This window comes from Catharus ustulatus, chromosome 4 (genome assembly GCF_009819885.2).
Source record: "Catharus ustulatus isolate bCatUst1 chromosome 4, bCatUst1.pri.v2, whole genome shotgun sequence".
Taxonomy (NCBI): Eukaryota; Metazoa; Chordata; class Aves; order Passeriformes; family Turdidae; genus Catharus; species Catharus ustulatus.
In genome coordinates this window covers 14194792-14212420 of record NC_046224.1, presented here as the reverse complement: position 1 = coordinate 14212420, position 17629 = coordinate 14194792, and the positions used below count along the sequence as shown (strand labels likewise).

The 17629-nt window shown below is 42.1% G+C and overlaps 1 protein-coding gene across 2 annotated transcripts in view; it reads left to right on the top strand.

Moving 5' to 3' along the window:
- NAMPT (nicotinamide phosphoribosyltransferase) overlaps window positions 1–3026 on the top strand; it is a 29876-nt gene extending 26850 nt beyond the window's left edge. For both annotated transcript variants that reach the window (XM_033058152.2, XM_033058151.2), the window contains one exon: window positions 109–3026. In XM_033058152.2, the coding sequence (XP_032914043.1) occupies window positions 109–222 (114 nt within the window). In that variant the 3' untranslated portion in view covers window positions 223–3026. The remainder of the gene's footprint in view (window positions 1–108) is intronic.
- The last annotated feature ends 14603 nt before the right edge of the window (window positions 3027–17629 follow it).

Genomic DNA, 17629 nt, shown 5'->3' with positions numbered 1-17629 from the left:
CAGTGTAAAGTTCCAGCCTTACTAGGCTGGATTTGTGTGCTTGCTTTTGAGTTTGTGTAACCTGTGTTTGCCAGATCACTCTTGCTAAAACAGCGGTGTTTCTTGCAGGACCTGCTTCACACTGTATTTAAGAATGGAAAGGTAACGAAGTCATATTCATTTGATGAAGTAAGACAAAATGCCAGACTGAAGAACAGTGAATTACAAACAGCATCTCACTAAGTTCCATTCCATGTCTGTGTATGTGTGTGTAACTAGTTCGTACTGCATAGCTACTGGTTTATTGTACAGATTTGTGTGTTTGTGTTTTATGACATTGTAGCCAAATTATTTGTTGGTTTATGGACATACTGCCCTATCTTTTGCCAGTCTTTAGAAGATGAAATCAGGAAATGGTACTTACATTGTAAAACATATTTAATGCTAAAGTGTGCTTTTTAGGGCCCTTTGCCAGTAGTGATTCAATCTGGTATTGATCTTTTCACAAATGAGACAGAGCTGAGAAACTTTTTTATATATAACAGAATATCACAAAATGGATTTACATAAAATTATCATGATTGCTTTATGTTTATATTTAACTTGTATTTTTGTACAAACAAATTGTGTAAAATATATTTAAAGTTTCAATAATTAAGTCTTTCCAACTTTTCATGATTTTTATGAGCACAGACTTTCAAGAAAATATTTAGTGGGGGGGGAATCCATTGCCTTTTGTCCATTAATCAGCAAATAAAACATGGCCTTAAAAGTTTGTTGTGACATTGTTCCATTTGACAACTAAATCAGGACTCGTATCTCCTTAAGATCCCATAGAGTTGCTGACCTCACCATTTCTTGTAGTTGTCTGTATTAGTAAATCTGCATTAAACAAAATTACTGTTCTTACTAGAAGGTTTAGGTATTACAGACCTTGCTGGCAGAGTAAGGTATGTAAGTGAAATGCCAAATTTGAAAGGATTCTCTACTGCAACTTAACTTGCCAAGTCTATCCCACTTGGTATATGCACCTCAATATTTTAAGAGTAAAGTTTTTAAGAGATCTCCTCTTCCACTATAGAATATATGTGTAAAATACTGAAATACGGAAGCGGTGTATTTTAAAGTAATTACACTTCTGGGTTTATTTTTCATATACTGTAAGTGACATGAATTTAAAGCAAAATACTGGACTGGGTAGTGCACTTTTTTACTTTTTTGTATTTTTTTCATTGATTTGCCTTTTATCTGACTGGATGTTAAATTGTACAAATGTTTAACTATTTTTGTTAACAACTTTAATAAAACTATGCTAGCCAAACTCCTACATGGATGGCAGACCTGTTTCCCCTTCTCACCCCATCTGTTGTGGTGAGGAGGGGCTTTTATTTTGCAGAGGGTAACTGTAAAACAATGTGTTTGAGAGATACTTTTGAACTGTCTGCACTTGATTGTATTTGCTCTCTGCATATGCTTGATATGAGTATCTGCTGGAAAATGAAACTGTTGAGGATTTTATTTGAGAAGCTATGTAGTAACCTCTGAAATATTTGATAGTACTGTAGGATGGCTCTCACTAGAAAAGTACCTCCCTTACTTAGAAAAAAAAAAAAACAACAAAAGCAAATAGTTCCTGTTCTGCTGGTGATCAACTATCAGCCAATTGCTTAATATACTGATGTTATTAATGCTTCTAATTAGTAGATGATCTTACTGGAAAATGTTAAAGCCTAAAGTAATTTAAGCATACAAAATTTTATAAAATGTGCTTTTAAAGGAAGATTGAAAAGCCATACTTCATTGTTCTTATCTCTCACCAAAAAGGGCCACATCAAAGCATCCATAATATTTCCAGGGTTTGTGGTTAAGATGTTTATGCCCAGTCTCAATAGTTCTTGTTAATAAAAACTTGTTTTTCACTTGTAGTGTATGTAATTATACATTTAAGTGATGTATTGTTTCAAGAATAGTGTTTTAGTAAAACTAAATGCTGACCTTTTACACTGAGGAACTGCCTTCCCTTAGCTATTAATTATATTGTTTGGTTTTGGTCAGGAAAGATTTTGAATCTGGACTTAGGATCAGTAGCAGGTAAATAGTACAGAGCCTATTTCACTCCTCCACATGTGTACTAGGGAATTTTATGATGTATGGTTTAAAAAACAATAAAGTAAATGCTGCTTTCATTCTGTACCAATAAAAATTTTGATAACTATTGACTACCCATAACTGATATTTTTGTACTTGAGAACTGAGGATATACTGTGGAAGCACTGTTTTCATGTGTACCATGAAATACATTATAATTGTTCAGTATTGTCTAAAATTTTTCAGCTTATTAGTTGGAAACTCAAAACAAATTCTCTACTTGTGCATGTCACTTTCAGAAAGTTGTAACGTCACTCATTTTATTAAATGTTAATAACTTTAAAAAAAAAAAAAAAAGAAAAACACCTGGTGCTATTCAGACCTGAACACTTGTCTCTTTGTGTTTGGCAGTTTGACATTCTGGGCATCAAGGAGTTGACAGAAATTACTGCAGTGCTTGAACCATACAATATCCTAATTCTTCCACATGAAAGCAAACAGCATGTTTGTTTGCTTTAAAATGCTAGATTTGTAGTCATTGATATATTTTAATTATCCCCATTTCATAATATTATACAGTATTTGTATTTAAAAATAGAAATTGGGAATTTTGTGTTTAATACTCTGATTTGTAACCATATTTAGCATAAGAAATGGATTTTGTAAGACTATTTTTTTTTCTTCAGCTGCATGATTATTAAAAAAAAAAAGATAATTTTTTGGTACTTTGAAAGATCTGAGGAGAGAACAGAAGAGTACTTAACTGTTTGGTTTGCCAAAATCAAAACAAAGCTTAAACAGTTCTTTTCTTATAGGTTTTTACATTCCTTCTTGTTTAGTGAAGAATAAGTATTCCTCACTTAAATCCTCTGTTAAAGTAATTTTAATGTACTTGGCATCAAATACAAGTATGTAATACACATGGAAATAAAGTTTTAGTTCTGGCAGTGAAAACCATAGCCATCTGACTGTGTCTTAAAGTTCTGATGTTGGGCATCAGATGCCACCCTGGGCTCTTTGTTGCCAAACAGGGGCCAGAGCAGGGCTGTGCTGTCATTGCATTATTGCATTCCTTTCAGGACAGCTGCCCAGCTGCCTTGCAGGCACTTGGGGTTACATAAATGTGCAACCAGCTCAGTTCTAGAGAAGAGAAAGCAAACTGGGCTCTTTTTTTCTTTTTTTGGTGTGTGTGTGGTTTTGGGGATTTGGTTTGTTTTGGGGGGGGAGGGGTTTCCTGCCTTTTTTTTTTCTTTTTTTTTCCTGAGTACATCTATGCTTCAGCATTTTGTCTGTTTGTGCTTAAAAGTAAAGCACTTGTTTTTTAATTTGATGTAAGGAATTATCCTCTATATTTGGCATAATCCTTTCTCAAATAAAGTTTCATTATTTAAACCTTAAAGTCACTAGAATGCTTGTTTAAAGGCAAATTAACCATCGCTGTTGCATCCTTAGTTCACTGCAGGATTGTGAAAAATAATGCCAGCTCTTTAGCAGAGAGAGTCCTTTGGACAGGGTTTTTGTAACTAGAAGTTACACTTTAACTCCTGTGTGACTTGAGTTGCCAGCACCAATATGTCAGTAGGGGTGGATAAGGCCCCTCTGTAATGATAGCATAGTTTGTTGCTGGCCCTTCAGCTCTTTCTGTACTGTAGAAAGGGGCTCTTGTAGCCCACAGTAATGCTTGAGTTTAAAGATTTACATGGTTGAATCATTATAATGATTTACAGAAAGTATGTACAGCCTAAGTGCCAGGCAGGCTCCTCTGCTTCCTTTCCATGCTGTCAAAACTCACAGTTTCTCTGATTTTCTTACTCTGATCAGGCTTTGTGCAAGTTAAGTCACTCACCAGCTCTGAGTGTGTGGTGGTGGCGGCTTCCAGGTCATCTGCAAGAAATCAGCAGGGAAATTCCAGAACTTGGCCTGTGCAGAAGGCAGGAAGATCCTTATTTGTGTCCTCCAATCCTACTGTAACAATTAAAATTATTACTGTGCTGAGCTGCTTGAGGCAGGGACTGTGAGGGTGCATTTGTACAATGATAATTGCATCTCTGCCTGGAAAGGTTTGGGTTTCTCTGAGAGCCCCATCAGGGTCCTGTAGGTGCACATCTCCATGAGAGATCATCCTCTTAAACCTGATGGATAGGGGCCTTGTGTGGAGAACCACATGCCTTCTAAATAACCAGGTGATCAGAAATAAGGAAATAATAAGATTAAAGGTGCTTTGTAAAATTGTGCTTCCCAAAATCACAGTTGCTAACTGTGGATGTTTTGTTCTTTGGGGGAGGTGTTCCTGTTTATTAGCAGCACAGCTGATCTTGGTAATGATTTTAAAACACCCTTCACAGAAAGACATTTGGTTTTAATTAACCAAAAGGGATGAAAAGTACTTAGCAATAGAGTATTTCCATAAAGTATTTTACTGTGGCACCATAATTTGTTGAAAGGTAGTCTGGTGTAATACAATCCAGAGCAATTCAGAAGATTTGGGAGTGAAGTCAGCAGAGTCTTCTCAAGTAACATTTATTGTTCCATATAATTTCCTTACTAATCTTTGCACGAGTACTCCTAACTGCTTTTTGAACAGAATTTCTAGAATTTTCAAATTATGGTGAGGTCTCCTGGCATCAGAATGGCAATCTTATCCCTACTTCTGGCTGGAGCAGAGGTCTTTTAAGGACAGATAAGGAGCCATCATGCCTCTAGCAAGGTTTTTTTTTCCCTCTTATACAACTCTTCTCTGTTTAAGGGCAAGTTTATTGTTTGTTTACCATTGAGCAAAAAACAAAAAAAAAAAAAAATAGTAAATTGGGGTTGTATAACTCCTATTTCTCCCCAGCAATTTAGTTTATATACAAATCAGTCCAAGATATTTCATAAAATCACTAGATAAATTTACACAAACATACTCTAATTTTTAATATATGTATTTATGCTTCATTGATTATAGTTAGATCTTAGGATCTGATTTTCTGTAGTTGATCCGATGCTCATGTCATGTAAACATACTGCATATAGCCAGATAATTATAAATTGCTGAAAATGGCTTTAGAATCTTCATATAATTACAGTACTTAAGAAATTCAAGTGGGTAGATAAAGGATGCAAGGTTCTGAGGGCTGAACATTTTTACTTTTTTGTTATTAATGTAGCTAATAAAGCTTCCACATCAGCTCTTCTATACAAAATGAGATAAGGAAACTTTGTTTTATAATGTCTGAGTACTTCTATCACCAAAATATTAATAAAAGTAATACACATGTCAAACAAACAGCATGGACTCTGAACCTTGTCTCTTGTAAGGTAAAGGGAAGAACTTCAACCTCAAGCTCAATTCCCTTTCCTGCAAACAGGAGAAGAAATAAGTTGTTTTCCTCAGCCTTTGGGATGTGCTTTCCTCAGATTCCTGGTGAAGAACAAGGCTGGCGTGCTCTTCCCTTTCAAGGTAGTTTTCCCTATTTCAAAAGATGCCTCCCTATTTTAAGCATAAGGAATTGCAGCTCGTTGTTGGATGTGTCAGGAGATGACATACCCCAGCAATTTAAGAGGATAATCTCTGGGTGGAATGGCTTTGGGTAGAGATATGCCTGTAAGTCACAGAAAGGTCAGTCAGAGCACGACAACTAATCTCCCTCTGGTGGGGGTGTCTCCCTGCCCTTTCTGTCTCAGCTGACCAGGTTCAAGTCTATCCTGTAATCTGTGAAAACATTGAGTCTGTTCAACCAAAACAAAGTGTTGCCAGGCCCCTGTGATTACAAAGCAGTGGTCTGTTAATGTGCCCTAGTCTAACCTAATCCATTTTTCCAGCCTTGTATCTTGGAGCTGCTTGTTAAACCAAATACCAGTGACAAACTTCATAAAGCTCCTGTTCTTCCCCCACACTGTGGGTTTTGCAGCCTCACCTCCAGCACTACTGCTTGAAGAGTATTATTTGTTTTTATTGCTACTGTAAATCTCCAGAAGAGAGATTTATATCACCTCTGTACAAGGTTTTGCAATCATTACACCTTCAGATAAAAGGAAATAGATTCATGCATTAAGATCAGAGAAAGGTGACCCTTTGTTACCTTTTGTGTGCAAGTTGTGACCGTGAAAATGTTAATAGACATGAATCTGGCAAAAATAAGTATGTGTTCTCTTGAAAAGTGTTTTCCATGTAAATGCCCTATACTGAAACATACATTTAGAACCTATAGTCATTGGTGAAGCACTGCTGAATCCTCAAGCACTTCAGTTTGGTTTCTGCAGGTGCTTCTTGACAGTCCAGTCTCACCCATGTCCCACGTGGGTTACCCACAGGTAATCCCATCAGACAGAGGCTGCACTGGCATGTGGAGTAGCAAGACAAAGTTCTTGAGTTCATGGAGACCACAATCCTGGGTCTTGTGTCTGCTGGGAAAGTCCAGCTATGTGAAATAACCTGTCCCACTGCCATCCTGAACACCAAAGGTGGGTTTGCTGAGGCTAATGCAGCTCCAGCTCTGGTTATAGCTGTGCAGACTATTCCTGTGGCTGTTTTGTTGTAAATGAGCACACATGGTTAAACCCTGGTCTGTCTTTCACAGCCCATGGTGGATAAGGCAAGACCTGGGAAGAGTTTCAGTAGTTCCTTCTCTGTTACAACAGTCCTGCCCAAAGGCATTTTGAGACAAGAACCCAAATGGTTATTGAATATGTGGTGTGCTGTAAACCAGGATGAGGAGGGAGTGACTTTGGAGGTTGTGGTATGATTGTAAACAATAATTCCTTTCCAAGTCAATTGATTAGACACAAGAGCTGTCAGTGGGATGGTTGTTACAGCATCACAGCAAAGGCTAGGCAATCGAGCTGCAAGTCAGATAAGGCCTCTGGTTCTTTTCCAAATGACTTTCTCTGTCCACTACTCTCTTTAAACACATGGAATCTGGGGAGTACCACTACCATCAATGAGTAATTTTCCTACAACAGCATAAAACTCTGTGTCACACTGTTCTTGCCTGACATTTGAATTGCCAGGGTTTTGTTTTGTTTGGTCTTAGTGCTTTTACACTTTGTACTGACATTTTTATTAAGCTATTTTTTGTAACACCAGGATTTTCTATTTAAGAGGTAGTGGAAGAATGATAACGTGTCACTTTACACAAAGAATCGCAGAATCACTGGGTTGGAAGAGACCTTCAAGATCATGAAGTCCAACCCATGCCCTAAAACACCTCACCTAAACCATGGCACCACGTGCCATATCCAGTCTTTTTTTTAAACTCATCCAGGCATGATGACTCCACCACCTCCCCAGGCAGACCACTCCAGTACTTTATCACTCTTTCCATGAAAAACTTTTTAATTATATCCAACATATATTTCCCTTGTTACATCTTGAGACTGCCCTCTAATTCTGTCAGTGCTGCCTGGAGAAAGAGACCAACCCCACCTGAGCACAGCCACCTTTCAGGGAGCTGTAGAGAGTGATAAGGTCACCCCTGAGTCTCCTTTTCTCCAGGCTGAACAACCCCAGTTCCCTCAGCCATTCCTCACAGGGTTTGAGTTCCAAGCCCCTCCCCAGCCTCGTTGCCTCCTCTGGACACACTCAAGCATCTCAGCGTCCTCCCTGAACTGAGGGGCCAGAACTGGACACAGCACTCAAGGTGTGGCCTCACCTGTGCTGAGTACAGGGAGAGAATGACCTCCCTGCTCCTGCTGGCTACACCATTCCTGATCCAGGCCAGGGGCCATTGGCCTCCTTGGCCACCTGGGCACACTGCTGGCTCATGTTGAGTCAACTGTCCATCAGTCCCCCAGGTCCCTTTCTGCCTGGGCACTGTCCAGCCACACCATCCCCAGCCTATAACGCTGCAGGGGGTTATTGTGGCCAAAATGCAGGACTTGGCACTTGGACTTTTAAACTTCATCTTATTGGACTCTGCCCATCCATCCAACCATTCCAGGTTTCTCTGCAGAGCCCTCCTCCCTTCCTACAAGATCGATACACACTCCCAACTTAGTGTCATTGGCAAATTTACTAGTGAGGGATTCAATACCCTCATCCCTGTCATCAATAAAGTATTAAACAGGACTGGCCCCAGCACAGACCCCTGAGGGACACCCCTGGTGGCTGATCCCCAGCTGGATGCAGCACCATTCACCACCACTCTCTGGGCCCAGCCATCCAACCAGTTCTTAACCCAGCACAGAGTGCTCCTGTCCAAGCCGTGGGAGACAGTGTCAAAGGCCTTGCTGAAGTCCATGTACGCAACATCCACAGCCTTTCCTGCATCCACCAGGCGGGTCACTTGGTCATGAAAGGAGATCAGGTTGGTCAAACATGACCTGCCCCTCCTAACCCCACACTGGCTGGGTCTGACACCCTGGCCATCCTGTGAGTGCTGTGTGATGGCACTCACTATAAACTGTTCCATGACCTCACCAGGTACTGAGGTCAGGCTAACTGGTCTGTACTTACCAGGATCTTCCTTCCCACCCTTTTTGTGAATGGGTGTCACGTTGGCCAGCTTCCAGTCATCTGGAACCTCACCAGTTATAAAAAAATTTATATGAGGTTGGGATAGTTTTCTCCTGTGCACATTGGTTTATGCCAAACTTCATCTCCTATTATAATTTGCATTCACGGTGTTTCATAAAGTCCTTTTGCAATTCTTCACAGTCAGCTCCCACCTTTGTTACTGTGCATAACTCAGCACCTCCAGCAAGTTGTCACCTCCTCACCCATCCTTCTATACATTGTTTAACATGTTGAGCAGCAGGAGCTGCAGCACAGATCACCAAGTGGAGTTTCACTCTTTGAGAAATCTGACTAATTTCCTATTATTTTCTTTGATCAATGCTGTGTACATGTAAGAACCTTTCCTCGTGTCTCAAAATTTCTTAGCTTCCTTAAAAACTTTTTTATAAATCTTGTTGAATGCCTTTTTGAAATTAAAGTAGGTTATATCCACACACTGTTGACTCCTTCAAAGGACCTCACTTTTTCTTGCATTTATCAATCAGAATCTCCCTCAGGAGCATAAATTCAGTCTTTCTACTGTAATTTCTCCCTTGGTCTTGCTGTGCCTTTGTCCACAAGATCAAAAGTCTTTTGAAAATATGGAAAATCCAACTCCAGACAAGTCAGGGAATTTATGAAACAGATTCTTGTTCTCATGCTGTCTTTGTCCTTTTTCAGTACAGTGCTTGATGAGAATGGCACAAGATTCTGCAGTGGAGCACCTTGGGATAAGAAAAGCAGTAAGCCATTGGGACTTATCTGTTCTTCAAGTTTTAATTAAAGAGGGACAATTACCAAGGAACAGACTGACTTATGGGAGGCTTCACCTGGTGATGCCTCTCAGGGACTTGCATGGACAGGAAAGAAAGCTGGACACAGTAACAGACACAGCCCCACCAAGCACTGTGAACTAGAGATAACCTAGTTTGCACAGTGCTCATCCTTGGAGTCCAAAAAAATTCCGTTCAACAAGGGTCTCAGGATTAAACCAGATTCCAGCATACTTTTGAGTCAAGAGCCATTTATTTTAAAACCACAGGCACAGATCTGTAGACATGTCTCGTGTGCCAAAAAGATAGATGTATAAACCTGGTCACTCTATTCCTGAAACAAGGATTTATTGGAACAAGTAGTTCCAACATGGGTGCCTCTGTCATGTCATGTCACATAAAGTGAGCACTGGCAGTTGATATTTTATATAATAATGTTTAGGGATCATATACATGTATGTACATATGTACAGTTTGTACACATAAAGATGTAAATCTATCTGTATATGAATAGATAGAAGTTTACAGATGTTGTAACCCTGTACCCTGATGCTTTAAGAATGGTATGTCCCTTTAACCCTGTAACCCCTGCAAGACCTATGGACCGACCCTCTGAACGGGATTGGCAAGAAGCCAGGATTATCCCCTCCCCTTTTCCTGACCCACAGAAAAACCCTCAGACCTTGAAGATCTTTCTCTTTTTCTCCTGCTCTGCCCTCATGGAAGCCTAAGAATTAAACTTCTGAGATTAAGAGCCTCTAATATCTCATCTGTTCTACATGATAGCACCCCAGGCCAGCTCTGCAGAGTATTTGAGGAGCGGGGCAAGGCCAGGGTGTTGTATCATACAGACATGCATATATTCTAACCATGGAAGGAAATATCCATAAATGCTAAGGACATTCTATTAGTGATTGTTCATAGGCTTTGATCTTTTATAAACCCTGTGTTACCTGGATCATGCTTACTCTGTTTTTTTCTGATAACCTCATTTTATACATGAAAGGGCTGTGTAAGCAGCCTTTTCAGCACCACCTGACTGGCAGCTTATGATGAAATTATCATCTGTGGTTACCCCTAAATCTGTCTCTGAATTGCTTCTTGCCAAGACACTGCACATCTGTCTCTGGTGTTGTGTAAGTTGGTATTCAGCTATGTGCCAGTGAATGTCATGGGACTGTGATCAGGCAAGTCAGGTTTACATAACAATAACCTGTCTTTCTCCCTCTTTATTACCCCTCAACTTACATGTCTCCCACAGACTTTATCAATGAAATTTTTATGTCATTGTCTAAGTCACCAATGAGCAAACGAATTGTGGCAAAAAGATCCCAGTCCTGTGGCAGCACTGCTAAATGTGGTCTTGTTCATTGGTGATCGGCAATGATCAATATTTTGAGTTCAATGAAAGAACCAGTTTTTAATCCACATAGTCAATTACCTGTTAGTTATATATTATTTGAGTTTTTGAAACCTAATGCAGTGTTGTAGTAATGCCTTGGAGGAATTAACATTGCATTATGATCGTTTTCTTTATTCAACAGACCTGGAAAAATAAAATAACAAAAGAAGAAACACCAGCCCAATTTCACTCCCTTTTTACTACCCGCTAGCAAAATGCTCTGAATTGAAATGGTAAGGACAATCTCCTTTCTCCACCTGGGATCTCCTTTCCTCTTTATCTTTGAGCAGGACCTGCTGCTGGCCAAATCCTAGTTTCAACTGCAATACCTAATGATGAAAAATAATGTCTTTAGGTAAAGAATGTGTTGGGAGTATTTGGCTGGAGAAAACACAGCCCCAGAAAAGCGGTATCTGTGTATTAGCTAGATAAAGTTACGGGAGAAGCAAGGACCATCGCCCTGGGGACAGCCCAGACCTGGCTGGTCAGCCACCCCTGGACAGTGAACTGCTCCAGCCAGGACCTGACCACCCATGGGGCTCAACAAACCTCTCTGGCAGAGGAGCCTGTGCAGGTTTAGAGCAGCTCAAATGCAAATGTGTGCTTTATTTAGGGATTACCTGGAGTGGATCAGAGTAATGTACCATAACACACCTCCCAGGGCCTGACCCAGTCACCTCCCTGGCTCCTCCAGCCCTGCTTACTTGCTGAAACCAGGAGTGTTCATTTCCTGCAGGAATACTCAGACACCCACTGCAGCTTCCATGAGCAGTTCCCTGGGGCCTATGAGATCCCCATGGGATAAGAGAGCTCTGCCTGGGGTGGTGTCCACCTGTGTAGGACAGACACAAAGCAAAGCAAAGCAAAGCTGTGCAGACCAAAGGAGACTGTAGGAAGCCAACTCTGAGAATGCCAGGTCCCTCTGTCTGCATCTAAGACAAGCCAGAGGGACAAACACTGCTTTGTGTATCCTGTTAAGCTTTCCTGTATAGCTTTCACTGGTGACCTATCAGCTTCTAAAATCTTGGCTATAACGTACTGAAATACACTTTGCCTTTGCTATCACACCTGTTCAAGTGGAGGTGGAGCAGGGAAATGAACTGGAGCTGGCTGAGCACACTTGGAGCACACTGCTGCCCTGGAGATGCAGTCAGCAGCATGGCCAGGCTGTCCTGGGTCCTCTCCACCAGCAGTTGCCACCCAGATGCTGCTCTCAGGAGGGTTCTCCCTGTCCCTGCAGCCCAGCAGCCCCTGGTGTCACTCCACTCACAGATCAGCTAAGTCCAGAAGGTTGGTTCAGACTCCAAAAGGACAGCACAGCCCTGGGTGATGGGCAGGTGTGGCAGAGCCCATGGCCCATGGGAGATAATCTGTACTCCTGCCTCATTCACTGGCACTTACAGATCAGATCCTCTCCAGTGGGCTCAGTGTCAGCTTGGTGCTGGTCAAAAATGGGCAGCAGCAACACCTGGAAGGAAAAATAATTTCAAAACTGGAAGAATCTGGGATTCCCTGATGTCTTTCCTGCATGAATAACACACCACGCAGTGTTTGTAAGTAGACTCTCCTCTGTATTTTTAGCAACTGATCTATGAGATCATTTTGCTATTTTCAGTTGTTTGTGACTTGGGACTTTTCTGCTAGGTACATTGCGAGTGGGAAGGAGCACAAACCCTCAGCATCCAGTGAAGGCATGAGCAGACCCTGTGTACCCAGTAAAAGATACTCACTTTCTGAACAGCTTACCTCCCTGGAGCATCTTCAGTCCAGGGCATCTGTTGCAGTTGTAGAAATGCCCTCTAGTGTTCTTCAAGATGCAGGAAAATAAGCACCTACCCAGGAAAAGTCCAGACAGTCTTCAGTGAGCTTCCATATAAGCAGGCAGTCTGTTTGTAAGCCTGGATGGCATCTCCTATGCTCCACAAGCAAACAGCATCTTTCTTAAAGCAGGAAATACAATTCCTGCATGTGCCTTTTGGTGCCTCAGTGGATTCAGTGCAAGTGGTCTCACAGCACATTTCATTTCCTGCAGGTCCTGCACCATTCCCAGTGCTGGCTACAAGCACCTGTGTCTGGCACCATTAGCTGTCCTGGCCTTCCAAAGGGCAGCTTGATCATCTCCCTCCTGCCTGCCCCTCTCCTGCCTGCCCTGTGGCACTACAGTGTGCCTTTACAGCATCTCTGATCTCAAAGCCAGACACCCTGACCCTGAGTGCTGCTGTTCATCCACCAAATAAGGATGCAATAATTAATTAAGAGATAGGCCACAAATTCAGTGTACTTAAAGCCTGCAGGATTCCCTCAACGACGCCCATGCTGTGCTAAAACTGTGGATTCCTGCACTGATGCCAGAATTTTAACATGTATTAGACAGGAACAGCTTCTTGCCACCAGGGCCAGGCTTAGAAGAGGTGATTTACTGGGAGTGCCTGTACATGGCACAGCCCCACCAGCACAGGGATTGGAATGCCAGCCACAGCTCCACACCCTGGCACCTTAGACACAGCCTTAGCCCCTTGCTCCACCTGACAAATTTGTTTCACATTGTAGATGTGATTTCTTGGTAACAGCCTGAGTTCTGCATTACCTCCCTTTTCCCCCCTGTCAGCAAGGTATGGACATGCACCCACCTCCCTCATGCGATAAATAACCTCCCACTGAATGGGCCCTATAAAAAGAAGCTTTTTCTCCTTCCCCAACAAACCTGCACCACACCAACCCCCCTCCAGCAGTCCCTGCAGCAATGGGCACCCAGGCACTGCAGCACCACCATCCCCTGTGCTCAGTGTCCCCCAGCCAGGCCTCTGTCACACAGCAGGACATGGGGACTTGGCTCACACCCAGCCCTGATGACCTTCAGACCTTGGCAGAGCAGCAGGGTTCCCAGCCAGGATGAAATTCTGGCTCTGGAAACCCGAGGGTAAACCTGGAGCCAGAAAAGTTAAATTTCATTTGAGCAGACCCCCAAGTCCCAGCTACTTTTGGTGTCTCCACAGTTTCAGGTTCACCAGCTCAGCCACAGAAGTTTAAAGCTACTTTATTACATTTTCTGTAGTGCTTATTAAAATGGCACTTTTAGTACCAAAAGGAGACTGTTTATCTGTTTTTATTTCCTCTTGGGTTAGAAGAAGAGAGTGAACTTGAAATATGAACTTGCTTTCTCCAAGAAAACAAACTGACCTTTGAATGTTACAAAAGCCTTTATACAATAAATTGGCCAAAGAGGACTGGAATTTCTTCTGTAAAACATATTTTTCCTTAAAAAATGCCAGTTTGCTAAAACCAGAACAGTTTGTAGAAAGGCTTGGTTTAAGTGAATCTGCCCACTTGAGAGCTACTTAGAACATTTTTGAACTGCTGAAAGGCAGAATTTGTCAGCCTCTTCAAAAATGAATTTAATCTACAGGTGGAATTTTAAAAAATAGAATTTAAAAAGTAGAAAAATTAAATACAAATAAATTAGAAATGAAGTATTTTTGCATTATTTAAACTCAAAATGCTTAAACTGACCTATTCCAAAACACATTGTGATCATCAGTTCACAACAGCTTTGAAATGTGGCTTTCTGGGCAGTGGAAAGTTCACTCCCTCCCAGGTAAAGCAGCTCTGGAAAGCTTCAGGCAAGTCTAGACCAGGCTGTGGGTTAAAGTTTCATGCCTGTGCTCTAGACAAAACTGGAGAACCTTGTGCAATGGCATCTCTGCCCCTTCTGATAGGTTTATTTTCAGCTTTCAATACAGCACATGTTCAAAGCCACAGGTGAAGCATTTTAATCCCCCCTCATCACCAAAGGCAGTGCAAAACACCTAATAAAGAAAATACATTAAGCTAAGGGCACATGTTGGTCTTGCCAACCAGTACTAATACTAACAAACCTTAAAACCCTTATTACTGTTTTGGTGCTGCTTTTCACAATCCCCTCCCCTTCCCTCTCCCCTCCCACCACCAAAAAAAAAAAAAAGGTGTTTTTCTGGGCTGGAACTACTGTGAGGCATGTTTAGAGCAAGACAAAGGTCTAAGAAATACACATATTATTGTCCAGGATACATACTGGGGATAATTGATGGGCATGGAAAACCAAAGGAAATTATTAAATGTGGGAGTGTGAACTGGTTGAACTGGTTGAACTGGGTTTTTTTCCATTTTGGGGTTTTTGGGGGTTTTTTTTCAGCCCTGATTTCTGCACCACAAAAGCACAGAAAACCAATTACATGCATTCTAATTCTGGAATGAAGTGGAGGTTTTAAGTTGAAAATGAAAATGGAAGCTTTATCCTACAATAATATTCTCCAGAGCCTGCACTGGCACTACTGCGCTTCCTGTCTGGATGAAGTGATGCTGCTTCTGGCCTTAGGCCCCATGACACACCAAAGTCACCAAACTAAAGTTCATTACAGATATCTTTTATTGTGTCTTAGGGCCAAAAAGGCAGCAATAATATTTACATGTGCACAGAGTGTTTCTTAATTCACTGGGGTTGCATCCAAGCAGGTTGTGTGCAGCTGTGCCATTCCCTCTTCACTCCCAAAGCACAAATCAGTGTGCTGGTTTGTGGTTGTTACAGAAGACACCAAGTGGCCTGTCTTTACTCCTCATTTTTTTGGTAATGCATCCTGCTGCAAGTCCTCCTGCGAGCTGCTGCTGTTGAGTTTTATTCTCGCAGTCTGAAACAACATTTTCATACCAGGCAGGGTATAACCAGTGTGTATCTGCCCTTGCTCAGTTCCTCAGCTGCACCAAGAGATGCATTATTTGAAACACAGTAGACAAAATTTTCCTTCTCTTGGTTGATCATCCTGGCAGATTAGCATGAGAGTCCTCCATCTGGAATTAATGTTTGCTGGTCAAAAAAAATCACCCTTTCCTTATTTTTTTTACTCCTTGCTGCTTAACCTAATGTTTTCTTGAATAGCCAAGAGTAGTGACATTGTGGGTTTTTTAATTTCATAGAGCTGTGCTAGATTAACAGTCAAAACCCAAAAGCATTAGGACTAAATATTTCTAATAAATATGATTGAAAGAGAAAGAAGTCTGAAGGCAGTTTGACATCTGAAACAGGTGATTCAAGGGTCATAAAACATTCATTGCCATAAAACATATAAACGCCTGGAGCTTTTGGAGTAAATCAAGTACAAGCTCAAAGATCATCGGTCAGGGATGCCTTTAATAGCTATTTAATTAATTAACCATTGGATCATGCAGTTCCTAGTCCCCTTCTGTTAATGGGTTTATCTGTGCACTGAGCTCACACCATAGCCCAGGGTATTCCTCCTATTCCTGTCCATCTTACTGAACTCCCCTGTCGTTAGATGGAACTGGTTTATTTGAGGACCATCTTTACTTTAACTGTTCATTTAGTGTGGTTATTTTGACAATCAAACTAGCATTAAAAATGCTGGTTTTAATCCAGCCTCAGGGTAACTCTTTTTAATCCAGCTCCAGGGTAAGCTTTGGGGTGAGCTGCTTCAGATTTCAGACACAAGACACCTGTACTGGGCTTGCTGAGGGGACTCAGTGGCATGATGTACCTAGCTTTGCCTCTTCACCATAATGCTGCTTGCTTTTTTTGGCATTTTGTCTCAGCAGGACTACAGGTTCTTGTACAGGGAAATTATTTATAACCCCTACTATTCAAGTAGAAAAAAGAAATCAGGTAGAAACCCACATAGGAACACCATTTAAGACCTAGAACTGCATCTTGCCAAAAGAGAGAGCTGTCATCTCCTGGAGTGAAACACCGCGTTTGTCATCTTCAAAGGACAAGAAAATATGAGGATGTCCCCACTATTGTGGACAGATGGACACATATCTCTGTTCTGCACCTCTTCAAAGGTGCAAAGTCTTCATACCCGGTGGTGGGTTCACTCTCAGGCTGCTGCTGCTTCCTGGAGGCTGGGATCTGCTGGAGTAATCCCATGGGCACAAGAGCACATTTATGTGTTGTGACAGAAGGGTGACAAACCTTCATGGCTGTGCTCAGCACTGTGTTGGAGCTGGAGGTTGCTGGTTGCTGGTCAAACTTGTCACTTTGTGATGGGATTGTGAGCTTTGGGAGAAGCCAACATCAGTGAATCTCAGCATTTTCAGCACCAGCCTCTGTTACATGAAGAGCCATCTGATCCTGTGAGCACTTTCCCCACAGCCCATCATGGTCCAAGCAGGTTTCTTAGCTGCCCAAGAAACTCTTGTGCTGGGGCACTTCTTGGGAGGGTGGGGGACAATGTCTCCTTCCCTCTGTGTTCCCAGGCTGAGTAAGTAGCTGCTCCCCAGCTGGCAGGGACCCTGCCACCTCCATCCTCACCATGGGGCTCCCTGAAGAGAATGTGGCAGCACCAATGACTGCACGGCAAGTGCACAGGAAGTCCCTGTGTCACACATGTCACCATGCCATTTGTCACCACTGCTGCTGTGTGACTGCTGATGTCTCACTGATTTTAATTATTTTTAATGAGAGTGGATGGACTTTAAAGTCCAGGCAGAGGAAGGTGGATGCATGGCTCAGTCTTGCTGAGTAACTTCATGCACTAAGGCTAAGCTGAATTAGCTGGTGGCTGGGGAGAAATACGTGGATGTGCCTTTGCTCCAGGACACACACGTCCTCCAACCCAGGCAGCCCTGGCTGCTATGACCTACCCCAGCTCTACGGGGACACAAACAAATCTTCCATTACTTGCCTGAGTGGTGGATGCAGGCCTGTGTTGGGCACAGTCACAGGGAGGGATTTCATGAGGCTTCCAGTGCTGGCAGGGAACTACCAGGACAAGTACTGCTGGAAAACAAGCCAGCACAGCTTGGCCACTAACCATCAATCTGCTGAGGCCACTGTGGCATGTGTGGGCTTATTGTGTGGGTGCAGGTGTGGCTGGGAGGGGTTCGAGCAAGGAGAAGGAGATATCATGTAGACAAAGGGGA